At 39.5% G+C, this 17,021-nt stretch overlaps 1 protein-coding gene across 4 annotated transcripts in view; it reads right to left on the reverse strand.

Annotated features, from left to right (window-relative positions):
• The window catches only part of nav2a (neuron navigator 2a), a 369,482-nt gene that overhangs the window by 86,700 nt on the left and 265,761 nt on the right, over positions 1–17,021 (reverse strand). For all 4 annotated transcript variants that reach the window (XM_067994109.1, XM_067994108.1, XM_067994107.1 and 1 more), the window contains 2 exons: positions 13,165–13,632; positions 1,189–1,349 (listed from right to left, as the gene is read on the reverse strand). In XM_067994109.1, coding sequence (XP_067850210.1) covers positions 1,189–1,349; positions 13,165–13,632 — 629 coding nt within the window. The remainder of the gene's footprint in view (positions 1–1,188; positions 1,350–13,164; positions 13,633–17,021) is intronic.

A 17,021-nucleotide genomic window follows, 5' to 3' on the forward strand; every position in this document is an offset into this window, starting at 1 on the left:
AACATCCTGGGGGTCACCATTGACCAGAAACTTAACTGGACCAGCCATATAAATACTGTGGCTACAAGAGCAGGTCAGAGGCTGGGTATTCTGCGGTGAGTGACTCACCTCCTGACTCCCCAAAGCCTTTCCACCATCTACAGGGCACAAGTCAGGAGTGTGATGGAATACTCTCCACTTGCCTGGATGAGTGCAGCTCCAACAACACTCAAGGAGCTCGACACCATCCAGGACAAAGCAGCCCGCTTGATTGGCACCCCATCCACCACCCTAAATATTCACTCCCTTCACCACCGGCGCACTGTGGCTGCAGTGTGTACCATCCACAGGATGCACTGCAGCAACTCGCCAAGGCTTCTTCGACAGCACCTCCCAAACCCACAACCTCTACCACCTAGAAGGACAAGAGCAGCAGGTACATGGGAACAACACCACCTGCACGTTCCCTTCTAAGTCACACACCATCCCAACTTGGAAATATATCGCCGTTCCTTCATCGTCGCTGGGTCAAAATCCCGGAACTCCCTTCCTGACTGAGCACTGTGGGAGAACCTTCACCACACGAACTGCAGCGATTCAAGAAGGCGGCTCACCACCACCTTCTCAGGGGCAATTAGGGATGAGCATTAAATGCTGGCCTTGCCAGCGACGCCCACATCCCATGAATGAATAAAAAAAAACAGTGCTGTTAGGTAGGGAGTTCCAGGATTCCTTACTTCTGAATCCTCTTACGATTATGGGGTGACAAGGGTGAAAACAAATGATAGAATTCCACTGGTTTGTGTCTGGAATGCAAGAGGAAATATTGCAAAGGTAGATCCCTCTGCACAAAAATAATTTTACACTGAGGTCTAGAAACCTCTTGTTCCTTTCCATACTCAAGGTACCGGAGATCACCTGTTACCCTGTTGAACTGTTGCAAGTCAACTCCTTCAGGAGAGGTGGCTAAGGGAGAAGCTGCCAGAGAAGATTAGGGAGAACAATTCTTCTCATGTTGGTTCATTCTACTGTATGGAACTTTCCAGATGCTAATTTCTCGGCCATGTTGGTTATCAATAATTTAGCACTTCACAAATGTAGCTTTGGCAATATTTGGAGGTATGGCTTTACATCAAATCCAAATAGACAACAGGGTCATTGTATAAACGTAGCAAAAAACAGAGGATAATGATTAGATTAAAACCTCACCTAGTTGGGAAAAGTTAAACCTTGTTCCAGAGGGTGATGTGATGCTAGATCCTGGAGAAAATGGTGAATTGTTGATATTCTCCTGCAGTCCAACTGCAGAGTGTGAACGTAGCCACTCTTTAGTCTCATCGTTACTTCGCAGTTGAGATGAAGGAGTATACCTGTGGAAACATCAATCACTTACATAAGAATAGGCACTAGGACTAAGACATGACACCTCTATATTCCTGCGGGTTTCTTACTCAGTTCACATTATGAATAACAAACTAATATAACAAGTGGTGATTACAAGAGATACTGAGGACTGCTTTAGTATACGCAAATGTCATTAGATATTTCTGTGCAGCAAAGTTCATTGCAAATAACCTCCAGATTTGGTTCGCCCCCAAGATAAATTTGTTGCAGCCCGGTTCCATTATTTGTAAACTATGAGGGATAAAAGACTTAATCCTAATGGTCTGATCAGACTCTTGACGTCCCTGGTGGGTCCTTCATCATCCAGCTCTCTTTAATCACTTCTGCTTTAATACTTAACTTTGGATATACATCCAAACTTAACACAGCATGGTTCCCTAGCTAGAGATTGCTGCATCATCTTAGCTTTTTAGCCCCGAGTCTTATGGGATCAGAACATTGGCAGTTAGCTGAGCTGCTTCTGAATCGCCACTATCCTCAATGTGGTGTATTGTAATGAGTTCTCCAGCAACTTTTTGTGCAAATTTTCCACTGGAGGATTGGGGCGCACAATAGTCTAACTTATGGAGTTCGTGGCCAAATGCATTGTTCCAGAAAATTCCAACCCATTTTCTCTGTAGAAGATGTTTCAGTGGTAAGCACAGTGGTAACAATACAGTTTTGCTTAATTGATAGGATTTCTTTTCTAATTAAGCAGAGGTGGATACAAAGAGCAAGCAGGGCAGTGGGATTAGTTTTTCACTGCTCTAGCTAAGAGCTGGTACAGACACAATAGGCCAAATGGACCCCTTCTGTGTTGTGAACTGCTATAGTTAAAGCAGATCATCAAGATTAATCGTGCTGTTGTAAAGCACAAGCAAGAATATCAGAAATAACTCAAATCAATAAAAACAGAGCAGTTCAATCCACGATCATTGTGTGGAGAAACTGGTTCAATAATAAGTGTTGTGGTTGAATAATAAACAAAAGCTGCAATGAGCAATTTAATTGGTACATCTCTGGCCAACAAATTTATTTGACAGTTGTCCATAGATGTAGATTAAGAACTGACTTCCTTTCAACCATGAGTACTGAAAGACTTTTTTTCAGCTATCGTAGCACAAACTTCTTAAGTTCTTTACTATGTCAAAGAATACATGTCTGCACATTTCAAATACAGAATGTACAAGCGCAGATTCCGAGAAATACCAGAAATTCTTAGTTTTTAGGAGTAAATATTAAAAAGAAATCTGGATTGAGAGTTGGTGTACCAATGTGTTGGACCACAGAAAGGTAGGACATGAGGTGTGCATCCACAATTCCCCACACCAACAGTGCCAAGTCTTATTTTGGGATGTCAAGAGGAGTTACTGAGCAGAATCTAGGCTCTTCCACACCTCCAAGGAGTCAATTAGAGAGCAGGTTGGCTACCTCCTCTGTTAGCTGGGCGACAAGCATCAGAGAGAATATAAAGCAATAAAAATTAAATATGAACACATTCTATTTTTGCACTGAAAGGCTATAATTGTTCTAAGTAGTTTCCTCATTATCTAAACCCCCTGGTGGAAACATAAGAATTCTAAAAATACAAAGCTTAACTTCTAATGGATGGGTGGTGGGGGGGGGTGTGGGGGGGCGGTGTGGTGAAGAGAAGAAAGAAATAGCATGCATTACATTTCAAATGTAGATATTTCTGTCCAGTTCACCCTAACAAAGACAGTGGAGCTGCTAATATTACGCAGATCATATAAATTCTGGCCTCTTGCGCATCCCTGATTTTAATCGTTCCACCATTGGTGGCCGTGCCTTCGGCTTCCTCGGCCCTAAGCTCTGGAATTCCCCCTCTAAACCTCTCCGTCTCTCTCTCCTCCTTTAAGACACTTCTTAAAACCTACCTCTCTACTCGTCCTAATATCTCCTTACGTGACTCAGTGCCAAATTTTGTTTGATAGCACTCCTGCGATGCGCCTTGGGACATTTTATCACGTGTAAGGCGCTGTTTAAATGCAAGTTGTTGTAACAAATGATGAATTGCTAAGAACCATACAAAATAATAATCTAGTGTACACACAAATGTTCCAGATTTTGGTTCATGCAACATGCATCCCCAAATGAAAACGGTCACTAAAATTGATGCATCATGTTGTGGTCCAGTGTATCCCATGCATAACATATGCAATTTAACAACTTACAGTGCATTAAAATGGATGGATTTGTTGGACTGTATCCATTCATTTCAAGTGAGGGAGAGATTGTCTGCATGTTGTATGTCAAAGTTGTTAGATATGATACACAATACAGCTAACGTTGTGAAATGATTTGATTATTCTACAGTTCTTTTATAATAGCGTACATCTCCATGTAGAATACAGTTACTGTAAAATGCTGACAGAAAAATCATTTTGTGATATGTGGTCCTTTTAGATTGAAAAAAATGCTCCTTGTTATGTTCATTGCTGCATCCAGATGACACAGACTGTGATCACAAATAAAATATAAAATGGTGGAAACACAGTGGGTCAGTCAGCATCTAAAAGAGGGACAGGTTTACATTGCAGGCGGGACCTTTAATCAGATCACAGAGTTTTATTTCACATTCCTAGCATTCATAGTTTTTCTTTTTATCTGTGGAATATACAGCACATTTTTACATCAGCATGTCCACCCCACAGACTTGGTTTGTAAAAAAAGAGATAAAATTGCCCTTTAAAGCACAACAGCGTTACAGTTCTGCATTTAGACTCAAGCACAGGTCTGTATCGAAGAAAGGAACAATTTTAAAGATACTCTATTTTAAGCTATGAAAACAGTTTCCCCTGGCAGGAGGGTCGGTAACCAGATGACACAAATTTAAAATAATTGACAAAAAAAGCCAGGAGAAGCGGTGAGGAGATTTGTTTTTAATTCTGTGATTTGTTATGATCTGGAACACATTGCCTGAAAGGGTTGTGGAAGCAGATTCAAATAGTAACTCTCAAAAGGGAATTGGATTTTCACTTTAAAAAGGAAAAATTTGCAAGGCTATGGGGAAAGAGCAGGGGATTGGGACTAATTGGTACCTCTTTCAGAGAGCCAGCACAGGCACAATGGGCCAAATGGCTTCCTCCTGTGCGATATGATTCGATGATAAATGTATAAATAGATAACCATCGGAAAGCACCAATAAGCTCATTCCAGATGGAGGCATGATTTCTGCCTCATGTAACCGATATACAACAGTTTTGTTTTATTTCACCCATGTCATGTCCGATAATCGATAGTCAACTTTATCCTTCCACAGCGTTACACAGTCACTCATATACTAGAAACACTGCTGATTATTTAAATTCCATTAAACAATAGTTGTTGGGGCAGTGGGTAAATGACTGCATCGTGTGGCACAGAACCAAACAAAACAAGAAGCAGTCGGAAAACTACAATTGATTTTAGTGACCCTGGGTAGGAAGGGTGAAAAAGTCAGCCCACTGCTGCTGCCCATTACCCATCAACTCCCATGAGAATTGTATGCACATGGATCTTCAATGAAGGTCAAAATCACACATGGTCTCCAATGGATAAATCGCCCAAAACTCACTGTCCAGGATCAAAAGCAAAGAATAGGCACTTAGATTGGTACCACCCATGCACACATCTGACAGCAGGTAGCAACACCTTCAGGAAGGAATGAGTAAAAGCAAAATTTCTGCAGAGAAATTGCAGGGCAGAAAATATACTGGGACTTGCACTGCGGTTGTCCACACCAGACTGAGTTATGTACAGTACTTCAAGCTGAAATGCTCCCACTGCAGGCTCAGTTTAAAAGTATTCCTCGGTGGAGTCCTTTCAAACCCCTCAAAACACTGACATTTTGTCAGCTTAGTAGCATTATATAGATCAGGAGATTTGGATTTGAATCGTAGATTTGGCTGAATTATGTCTTCTGATTTCCCGCAGGTGGCTTAATACTGATTTTGATTCAGCACAGCGCCATATGGAGGCAAGAAGCCCCACTGACAGGAAGGGCAGGAAAAGTCTCTAGAGGCTCCACTTTGGTTTGATTTCAGCCCTAATTGGCTGGCAATAAAACGACATTGATGAAGACAATGGGCTGGATTTTGCTAGAGCAGGGCATCTCATGGCATGCCTGATTCGTTAAACTTTTTCCTGCACCCTTTAGCTCAAAAATGTTTTGCCCTGTAAGTTGCTGAAAGTGTGAGCGGACAACGGCACAGCAAGGGCAATGAGGCACCTGGGACCTTGGTGCACGGTGGGACCAACAGTGTATTACCTTAACCAATGAGTTTTAAAGAAGAAGAAATAAACAGAGGAAGGACTGAGAAGGAGGGTGAATTAGAGTGGGTGAATTCAATGTCAAATCAGGTACAGAAAGAGAAATGAAAGGAGGGAAAGAAAGATTGGATTAAAAGAGAGAAAAAAAAAGAGACAAAAGGAAAAGTAAGAAAAATATTTTTTACATTTAAAATTTGACATTTTAAAAAACTCCAACAACAATTCACTACCTGACGGAATGAGGCTCCACAGTTTAAATTGTTGATTTGCAGGCATTAACAATTATCATGTCGTTAAAAGGGTACTTACGATATTAATTACTAGACTTAACTTTCTGTGGTGAGTTTAATGGAGAATTAATGTGCAAATGCAGCAAATTCATGAAAATCACGGCGAGGTTAAGTGCGAGATGCTGTTTTCATGAAGCTAACGACGGAGCAGTGCAAATAGCCCAGCAACGTGTGGCGATTCACAATTCACAGGGTATCTCTTCCTCGCCACAAGTTGCTGGCCGATTTACACATTTATAACGGTATGCATGTTAAACTCGTCGTTACTTTGGCAGCAAATTCTGGGCCAATGAAGATGTTCACATTCAACCTTCCTTTTCCAGGCAATCAAGTGGGCAAACTGGAAGTTTACAAGGTTTCCTTTGCAAAATACTTTCACCACTTTAGGGTGTTCTTTGTGCCATACACTTGGTTCTTCCATGTAATGATGGTTCAGTCCAAAGTGCTCCTCAGTGCAAATACAATGATCCCTTAATTCTCTGTGAACCCAAAGCCAGAATTGTTGTTGCAAACAGTTTCACCCTTTGTCCTAACTGGACTGGAAGGAATTTTGGTAATTAAAAGTTATATGGGAGGAAAAACTATACACTCAAACATGCCTCAGACACGTGACCTACAGCTATCAGCCATGTTTGTAAAAGCATTCTGATTCATGTTCACAAAACAAACATTGAGCAAGATGCTGCAGCAGTTTAAAAAATATTCCAAAATCCAGACTGCATGATAGCACAAAAAAATAAAATGGTAAAATAAAGATATTGAGACCCTTGCACAAATGGAAATATGCCACCGACACCCACTGTCACATATACAAAGTGCGTAGTACCAGAGACACAAAAAGTAGTTATCTACGAGGGAAGTACCAATACCTGAATCCTTTCTTAGGCAAGGTATTCCTATCAAGCTGCGGATCACTGTAGGAAAGTGAGAAAAAAGCTAAGTACTAGTAGGAAATTAAGAGGTAGCAAGATTTTTTTTTAAAAGCGTGTAGAGGGCATACAAACTGTTGAATGTTAACATACACCGAACACTGATTTCCTCGGCAATAAGATTTGTTCTGTGATATGAGAAAACAAAATGGCAGTTTCTTAAATAAGTATCAGGATATGAGGTTAATGACCTCTTTTTTTTAAATGCCAAACTGCTACATAACTGGTAAATATGTAGTATACCAAACAGAAAGATCGTATTCTGAACTGGTCATTGGTCACAAATTAAAAATCCATAGCCTCAGAGGAATCATTACAGATTGCTTATTGAAAAAATATTTTCCTGAGATTTTTTTGGTTAGCAATGAAATGTATAAAATATTCTTCATGTTACTAACAATAAGTGTGAAGGACAAGTGTTCTATTCAATATCAGCAGGTTTGTTTGCTGTAACAAGTCACTGGATTTGTATTGTACATTTCACTCGTGTTGCTCTGCAGTGAACATTAATGCGTAGTGACGTGCCAGTAAAAATTTGAGCATCACTCACCATATATTTATAATCCAACTGACATTTTGATGGTAATAATTGAGATGCTGTTCAATATAAACTTCACTTAGGTCACCTCAATAATTAAGGGAACATTTTGAACATAATATTTGAAATGTATGGTTTCAATTCAGAAGTAACAAATATAGAAATATCACGATACGATGTTTTTTTAATGAGTGAAATCATCAGTTAGGGTTCACGGTTAGGCCTTGTCGGTTTCATTTTCCTTTTCAGTAGCTGTGCATTAAAATGTGATGATCTCTATTATGCTTCAGCTACTGCATACAGCTTTTTTTAAAAGCAATTGACGGAAGAGTTCTTGGGTCACAACAGCCATTAAAGACGCAATGATCAAACTCAGAACTTAAAGAGAACTCTGGCAACCAAAGGAATCCCATCCGATTGCATTGAGGAAACCGTGCTCTTAATTTTGAAGATCCACGTATCAGCATATTTTTCAGCAAAGTACAGAGTATAGATTTACCCACAACTCTAACATACTTTTATTGATTTTATGCCAGGATCATTTGGATCTTTAAATGCTTCAAGCGTAAAAGGTCAATTAACTTTAGGGTTACTCAAGTAAGCCACCATTAACTAAAACACCACAAACAAAAAACCCAAACCAGAAGAAAGCCATTTTCCAGCACCACACACAGTTTTAGAACTGGGCAACACATTAGCTTATGATGCAGATAAATGTTGGCATGCCATGGGAAAACAACCTACACAAGGGAATGCTGGTGTGATTGTATATTTAGATAATCCAGACATTATTTCAAAAAATGTTAAGTGCCAAGAATGCTGCTTCTCAGTCAATGTTCTGAGATTACATGTTTCATACAATCTACAGTGATAATGATGAGATGCTCCTTTTCTAATTAAATATGAAGATTTGACACAATCACATTGAACTAGTTATAGTTAAAGGTCATGCATGTTTATTAATGTTTTGCTACTTTTCTTCATGAATGTTCAAATTTCATTGTAATATAAGGCAGGGACACAAGATTGTCACTAAACAGTGCAATTGAAAGGGGTACCAGCACATTTGAAAAGTATTTATCAAACATTTTTGTGTTTCTCCAATAGCACAACAAAGCAGTGCCTGAAAAAATGCGTGACAATATAACCTCATTTGCACATTGGATAATTTAAATGAAAATAGCCTGCGGCTCTTCCAGTAAATCTTTCTTCTCAAAGGTAATGGACCTTTACTAAAAGATGGCTTCAGAGCTTTAAAAACAATGGAAAATAACATCCTTGTTAATAAGAAGGGTGGAGGAGAATCATTAATACAAAAAAAATGCAGGATTATAAGTTGTCGTTAGCTAAATACACTGCATGATTACCATTTTGCTTTGGAGCATTAGCCAACTACAGTGAATCAAGGATGGCAAATAGAACAGAACGTAGATATGTTTAGCATCACAGAGGTGTAAGGTGCAGGTTTGTGCCTACAATTCATGGTATGACCTCACCTTGGCCCTCAGGGTGAACGACGGATCAGACGTCAAGGGGGAGGGACAGGAGTTGGAAGTTGCTCTTGTACACTCCTTAGCAACCAATAATCAAGTATCAATAAGCATAGACCTGGAGCAGGTCCCCTGCCTGGAGTGCCCTATTTTGTCATGGGAATAACGTGTGACATGGGGTGGTATTGGGTTGGGGGGTGGGAGGGAGGAAGAGATGAGAGGAGCCAATTGGAAAAAAATGGTGCAGAGGATCTAAATAAAATTTTTAAAAATCAGCAGTTCCTTTGTCTTAAGAGCCCAGTTCAAAAATTCCAAACCTTTTCCCTCTATGTCCTGAACCTTTAGAATATACAAAGAACCTGAGCTTTAACTTGTTCACAAGATAACTCTAGATGCAAATATTAATGATAGCTTCGCCTGTATCGGTGTCTCACACATTTCCAGAAAGATTTGCATTTTTGCTGAGTTTTATTTTTAAAATAAAAGAGGTTATTTTGCCTGCGAAACAGAACATTTCATTGGCAATTAACACCATTAACTTTAGACATATGTATTTTCTCACTAGCATACCACTGTGTCATGATATTGACCAAAGCCTTGAATGCCACTGAACCATGTATCAAGGATCACCTGAGATTAACCTCATTATTATTAATGAGAAGCATTGTGTGGAACATGCCAATTTAATTTTATATTTAGATTTCTTTTAATAAAAATGTCCACTTTAAAAAGGGTCAGGGGGCAACTAATGTTTGGTGAGTATTTTAGGGCACAAAAGTGCAAACACAGGCACATTTGGTTGTTGGCAGCAATAATAATTCTTTTTAAATTTCAGTTCAAGGCTTGCAGAACATAATTCGATATATTTTTAAAACAAGAACAATTCGTTTTAGCACCATTCCAGCCCTTCCCCCACCCCTCCCATTTTCTCTACTCTCCTGAAAGCAGGGGCAAGTCTCCATGGGTTCAGTAGCTCTCGGATACTTACTTAAGTGGTCTGTCTTCATTATGAGCCCAATGAGTGTTGGCAGCCTGTTTGATTTTGTGGGTAGCTTCACAGTTGAACCCAATCCCGTTCTCACCTGATGTCAACTTTCCAGTAAGAATCATTGGATAATGATCAGAGCAGAAACTCTGGTTGATTTTGCCTTATCCCTAATCCAGGAGCACTGAAGCAAACAATGGCATCCCTAGTGCTGCCCTGCTTGGCAAATTCAGTGAAGATAGTAGCTGAACCTGGAACCTTCCTGATCTGTGTGGCTCAGCAACACGCCACAAAATATTTTTACCCTACTGAGCCATTAGGCAAGCTCTTGTACAATATTTTCAACGTATTCTACATTTAATGTAAATTTACTTAGAATATGTGCGGTACCATCAAATATTTCTTTGAGTTCGACTCAAAACTAAATTCACAATGATGGTTCTCACAGAAATGTTTCTGTGGACTTTTCACTTGACTATTGTGGAACTTAATCTTAATGTTTGTTTAAAAACTAACATAACATTTAGGGAACAGTATTGCCCAAACCAAACACAATGTATTACAGCAAACTATCAGCAGTAGGTTTTGAGATTTTAGCAGCTTAGCACAAAAGAGTATAATTTTGAAAAGTTATGTGCAAGTTTTCCCAAGGGTTAATTATACACCCAGATGATCCTTGAAGACAGGGTCTTCTTTGGCCTAATTAATTGTCTGATTCAGACTGAGCATTACCTGTCTTGTTTCCTTGGTAATGTATTTCTGTTGAATTTTGGACTAGCAGTAGGGGAAGAGAGAGGGCTTTGGGATGGAATCAAGCAGTACAAGGAAAAACAGAAGAAAAGGCAGATTAGCACTTAGGAAAGAAAGAAATGAGAAGAAACCGATGTTAGCAGGTTCAGAGAATAAATACATCTAAAATCGAACAGCAAAATTAGACATTTGGTTCATTTAAATTTACAACTTCAACACTACAATGCAGAACTAACAAAGCAACAGATCAGAAAAGTAAATCTGCAAACCAAATGAAAATTTATCAGAAGGTATATGCTTCGCACTTATTATGGGGAGAATATAGTAAAAATAGAAACAATTCAATGAAAGACGTTTGACTCATATAGATGTTGTTACGTGTAATGATCTTTCTGAACTATTCAAAGAATATCGGCACATATGTCGAGGCTGTGGCCTCTCAGCACCAGGGGGTGGGGGAAGGATATGTTGTGCCTGGCAGCTCTGGGGAGCTGGCCATCACTACAAGGAGGTAGTAGGAGCACCCGTGCCTGATAGCACTGGGGAGAAGATCTGTGGCCTGGCAGGATACAGAGAGCTGAAGTCTAGCATCATTCGGGGGCGGGGGGGGGGCGGAGGAGCTGGACCTGGCAGCAGTGGGGAGGTGACCAATGGACTGACACTACATGGACAGTGGGTGTCTGGCAGCACTTGGGGCCAGGGGTGTCGGCTGGGATCTCTATGGTCTGTCAGAACTCGTAGGGTGAGGAGGGGAGGAGCTAATGGCCTATGTTTCCTTTTCTTGCCTTCCCCCTCTGAAACGTTCTGGCTGAGCAGAAGTGCGACAGCCGCACAAACTCCTGACTTTACTTATTTACTGCAGCAGTGGAGAGTGATATTTTGACAAACAAAAAATGGCAACATCCCAACTGTCACAGGCTGCAAACTGAAGTGCAACATTCTCAGAACCTTGGAAATACTAGCAGGTAAGCTCAGTTAAACCCTGCAAGCACTGGGAGCCCAGTAGAAATCTAGACCCAGGCCCAGAGGAAGGGGCAGGCCCGTGCAAAGGTAAATTTTTAACAATGGGTTTTTTAAGATCAAATACGTCGGTTTATGATTTCTTTAAGAATTTGTATGATTATATTCAAAATTTAGATTTTACACATATATAGTCAATAGCTCAAAAAGCAACATGGCCACTGAAAGAAATTGGAGCAAAATTATTTAAGATATGATTTGTTGGTTTTGTGGTATTGCTGGTTTGTAGCTTTGGAAAAAAAGTCATTTAATTGATTAGTCTTGTGGGTACCCAACTGTGTGTTTTTATTAGTTTGAGTTTAGTCAATTGGATATTTAAGCTACTTAACATACCCAACTTAACAGATAGCACTCAATTGAGGGAATCATTTTTTGATCCATGGATGCTGCCCCATTTGAGGTGTGATATCTTTGAGCAATGTATCACCATGGATGTGCGCTCAATGCAAGACTTTTAATTATGTGGATTATGATAGTCTGTTGGTTGATTATACAGTAAAATTAAGGAATGATTTGTAATTTGTAATGAATACTTCAAAAGATGCAATAATCTCAGTCTGACTCTGGAACAGTTCACCTCGAAGTGTTGAGTATATTTAGAAACTGATTTGCACAAAATAATGGGGTGTAGATCAGTCTTGGGCGCTGGTGCAAATCGGGCAATAACAAATCGGCAGCCAGGTTTTGTGCTCCGTCTGATTTTTTTTTCCCCGAGACGAATTTATACCCCAATATCTCTTTCACTGGGCTAGCACCACTAACCGTTGGAGTATTTATGCTTCAGGCAAGTATTCATCAAGTTGTACCTGCCAAAGATAGAATTGATACGACCGCTTATTTTTAACTTTCAAAACTGATACTCAAGTGTTCAAATTTGGCCTCCTATTATGGCATCATCTAGGTCATGGCATACAAGTACCCCTGGGTGGCACAGTAGTAAGACACAACATTTCAGCCTGGGGATTAATTCACTGAGGAAAATATAGGCCCAGTTTGGATTCATTATTTTTCTCCTTTCACAGGTTTCCCATCTTCTGGCTATCTCATGTGCATCCAAGTCTATTTCCCACCCATTCCATTTGACTCCATCAAACAGTCCGACCACTTCTCACTTTCTCAGTGACAAGAGATTTTCATGGAACACTATTATGAGTCAGGGTTGTCACAGCCTCACTGTGTTCAAAAAACTATCACTAAAAGGCTGGGATAAACCCATCTCTCAATAATGTTACTGAGATGTTTTGTTCCACAAATGTGAGAACAAAAGCTGTAAAGTTTTACAGAGGAGAATGAAGTGGAAAAAAGACAACATAAGAGGCACATTGCATGGACAGGAGATGTAAACAAATGGCCTATCAGGCGAGCACATCAAGCACTCCATAGTCCTACAAACACCATATGGATTCCTGGACGGTCATGAATGTCAAGCCCTAATTAATAAGACCATTAAAATGAGACAGTTCGTAAAAATAGGGACATGCAAATCTATAAGATTTCAGTACACAATACACCAATATTCTTGGTTTCCTACCTCTCAGACATTGCTGTCTTAATGCTGTTAGTCCTCACAAAAGGAGTAAGAGAATCTTCTTTGGAGGCAGGGATCAAACCACTAGTTGAGTTGTGATGACTGAGACCGCCTCCACTACTGAGGGAGATGTCAATGGATTCACAGCTGGTGTGCAGACTGTTTACTGACTGATAACCTGGACCATCCTTACTTATGGTGGAGGAGCTGCTCAGACTGGCACCCCATGGCGCACCATTTGAAGTCGTGGAATGGACAGACGCTGGACTGGAGGCCAAGGGAGATTGTATCATATCTGTAGTCTTGTTATAGAGTGGACTGCTGCCTCCGCTGCCTAAACATGATGGAGGAGAATCCAGGCTGCTCTGCTGGCTCATAGTGGCATGGGGATTGGAAATCACTGTGGAATTCTTCATGTTTTCAGCTGTTGTGACAGGAGCTTGTTTAGCGCTTGGCTTGACACCGAACAGTCTGCTTAAAAAAGGCAAAAAGCTTGTAAGTGATATCTTAATTTCTATAACAATGTACTATTGTTTCTCTAGGGCAAACACCTGGAGGCACAAGGAGAAGGGAAAAAAAATCAGTTTACAGAACGGCACAGCTGAGATATGCCAATATAGAATTTGCCATTTTCCAAACCTGCCCTTTGAAAAAAGTATTTAATCATTTTAACAAAGACATGCTAGTTTTGCCTGATGTCTAGACAGAATATAATACCTAATCCTCACAATCCATTATTATTTTAAAGACGTGGTGATAGATGAACTGAAAGCCTTTTCATCGAGGTAATTTAACCTAGATAATGTTGAGGTACAAATGTTAAAGTAATCTACAAATGTAAAATGATTTTATCATTTAAATATTCAACTTGGCTTGATGCAAACATTATGATTTCTATGGAAATTCCATGTGAAATTTTGACTAAGGATTGCGGCATGGACACAGTAGCACTGCATTTGTTTTCAACTATAAGAAAGGCTGGCTATATATTTTATTAATAAAATTAATTAATCATTAAGTAAGGTCAGCTTTTAGCTTCTGGGCAAAAAATAAAAATAAAAACTTGCATTTATATAGCACCGTTCACGACCTCAGGACATCCCAAAGTGTTTTACAGCCAATGAAGTACTTTTAAAGTGTAGTCACTACTGTAGTGTAAAAAATGTGGCAGCCAATTTGCAAGCTCCCACAAATGGCAATGTGATAATGACCAGATAATCGTTTTTTTTAAATGTAATGGTTGGTTGTAGAAAGTTTGAGTAAATGTAGCATATACCCCTAATTAACTTCAGAAACAAATGTAATAGCTGTAATTTAGTGCATCTTCATGTTCTGGCTATTTCTTTTTAAGCAACAGGGCTTCTAATTTATTAACTCTAATTGTAATAACTAAGATACATTGCATTTTTAAGGGTCAATTACTGCATTATTTTTAAGTTTTCAACAGGTGTGGAACATATTTGTTTGGCAATGATTAGAGATTAAAGGCTGACATGAGTTAGGAAAAAAAAGTTAGAAACTTTTGGAAGAAGGAGGAATACACAGGCAAAAAAGGTCAGATTTCTAAAAAGGCGAAATGAGAAAAAACAAGAGAAAATAACTCAATTGGGGGAGACATGAATTCTGGGATGAAGCAAGCAAGTGTACGAAAAAAGAGAATGGAAAAAATGAACAAAAGAAGAAAGGTAACTGCCAAAGAGATAGAAAGATTGTTCACTGGAAGCAGATAGGACACAGAACAAGATGGGCAGATAGCTCAGAGAAATGCGTGTAGACTGACAGATAGTCAAAACACAAGATTTGAGTGGAACACAGAGACGACTGTAATGAATGCAAGAGCTGGACAAAACATCATCCAATGATTAATATCAATATTTAACAATTAAATACGTTTCTTGCATGCAAACGTGTCAGCTGTTAAATAGATGGTGACTCACAAATGTTTTACATTATTAAATGTGGGAGTATTGGAAACAGACCAGACATTAAAAGTCATTTTCACAATGATTATATTTAGGATCTTCTTTTCTTTCCAAATTATTTAAAATCAGATATCAAATTACCCCAAACTTACTAATAAATTTCACTGAAGTTTTCCATCGGGGTCCCTTTTAAAATTGCAAGTATTACGATTGACCAACGCCTGTTTGAGTGTTTTTGTATTGGGCATCATTGTTTAAACAGTGAATCGTGGGAGTTGAATTAGTTAACACCAGAGTTAATGCAGAATGTTTCAGATTTGCCTCCTTTAGTTAAGTTCTCTCATACCATTGGCTCAATAACTCCTCCAAAACTTACGATGATGCTCATTGTTCAAATAATACATGTTTTTAAATCTCTTTTTAAAGTGGTAGATTTTTTGACAGTCCTGATGGCAAGACTTATTTTCAGGTTTCACATTATGCTTCTGCTCATTAAAATATAGACTTCATTAATGCAGCAAAAATATCTTCATATCTTCAGGACATCACCAATGTCTTTCATAAATAAAGCATTTGAATTTATTAAAATTTATCAACAGGAACATCTTACCCATTTTCTGGATATCGTTACACTTGCAGTGAAAAGGAGGATTTATGCCTCCATAAGTTAAAGGGATGTTTTGTGATAGCCACTTGTCTGGGGAACAATTTGTGCAACAGCAGACACTATGGACTTGGTAAAATGTGAGCAAGACTGCAAAACTAAACAAGAAACTGATGTAGAAAACACTGTTCGGTGGTTTGCCAAAATTACTTTGTGGAAATGAATACCTCGTGGTTCCATTTATACTGTAGCACAGTTTCAGAAATAGAAGTTGAGAAAAACCATGGTGGCAGTGATGGAAAAACACTGCTACTTGCACTTATAACCACTGTAGCATCCCCACACACCAGCCAAATACAGGCACAATGAGGCATGTCCCTACCAGATGAATGCTGGAGCACCGCTTCCAGTGCCTTGATAGGTCAGGGGGCATCCAACAATATAATCCAGCCAAAGATTCCTGGATCATTGTGCTACATTCTCCATGATATGGCAATTGAAATAGGCATATACATGGATGCAGCTGCCACAAGAGACTAAGGAAGATCTGCTGGAGGAACCAAAGGAGCATGCAGTCCAAGTGACTTTGGCAACTGCAAGAGCTGTTTGGCACTTCTTATTTGAATGCACCTTTTCAAAGCCCCAAGAACTCTGACTATTTCCAGTCCTCTGTGATAAATATTCATCTTCAACTATTGCATGCCCACCCAACGTATCTGCCAGCCAGACAATACTTCTTCACTGTACATTCGTTTCCCCAGCCTCACAGATGAAACTCAGTGCAAATGTTACAAATAGTATGCCACCATCATTTATTACACAACACGTGTCTCTGAAACCAGTGCCTGCTACCACGGTGCTTCCACATCTGTGGGTGTCTATTGTGTCCTACCACCTTAAATTGGAGCTCCTGCTTCTCAGTGCAATCCCCATGGGAAGGTGGAGAGAATGTGAAAGAATGCATGGGAGGAGCTCATAACTGTAATAATTGGTACAGTGCATGGCCTTGTCAGCCTATTCACTATATTTCTGATCTCCCTTCATAACAAACTTCAAATTAGGAGCTGAAAATAGCCGTGAAAAACTTCAACATGCCGTTTGCTGCTGCGTGCTCATATTTTCCATACATTTTCCAATTTTTTTTTGAGCCATGGTTATAGAGGTCACGCATAACGTAATATTTGTTAAAACCATTTGAATGCTTACAGCACAGAAAAAGGGGACAAACTCATCCTATGGTATCCTTGTTAATTCGCTACAAACTCAACTGCATAGCCCAACATCTGTGCTAGAAAAAAAATTCACCAGGTCTTTTTTCCAAAATTTGAAAGAGT

Source organism: Heptranchias perlo, chromosome 12, assembly GCF_035084215.1.
Source record: "Heptranchias perlo isolate sHepPer1 chromosome 12, sHepPer1.hap1, whole genome shotgun sequence".
NCBI classification, from domain to species: domain Eukaryota; kingdom Metazoa; phylum Chordata; class Chondrichthyes; order Hexanchiformes; family Hexanchidae; genus Heptranchias; species Heptranchias perlo.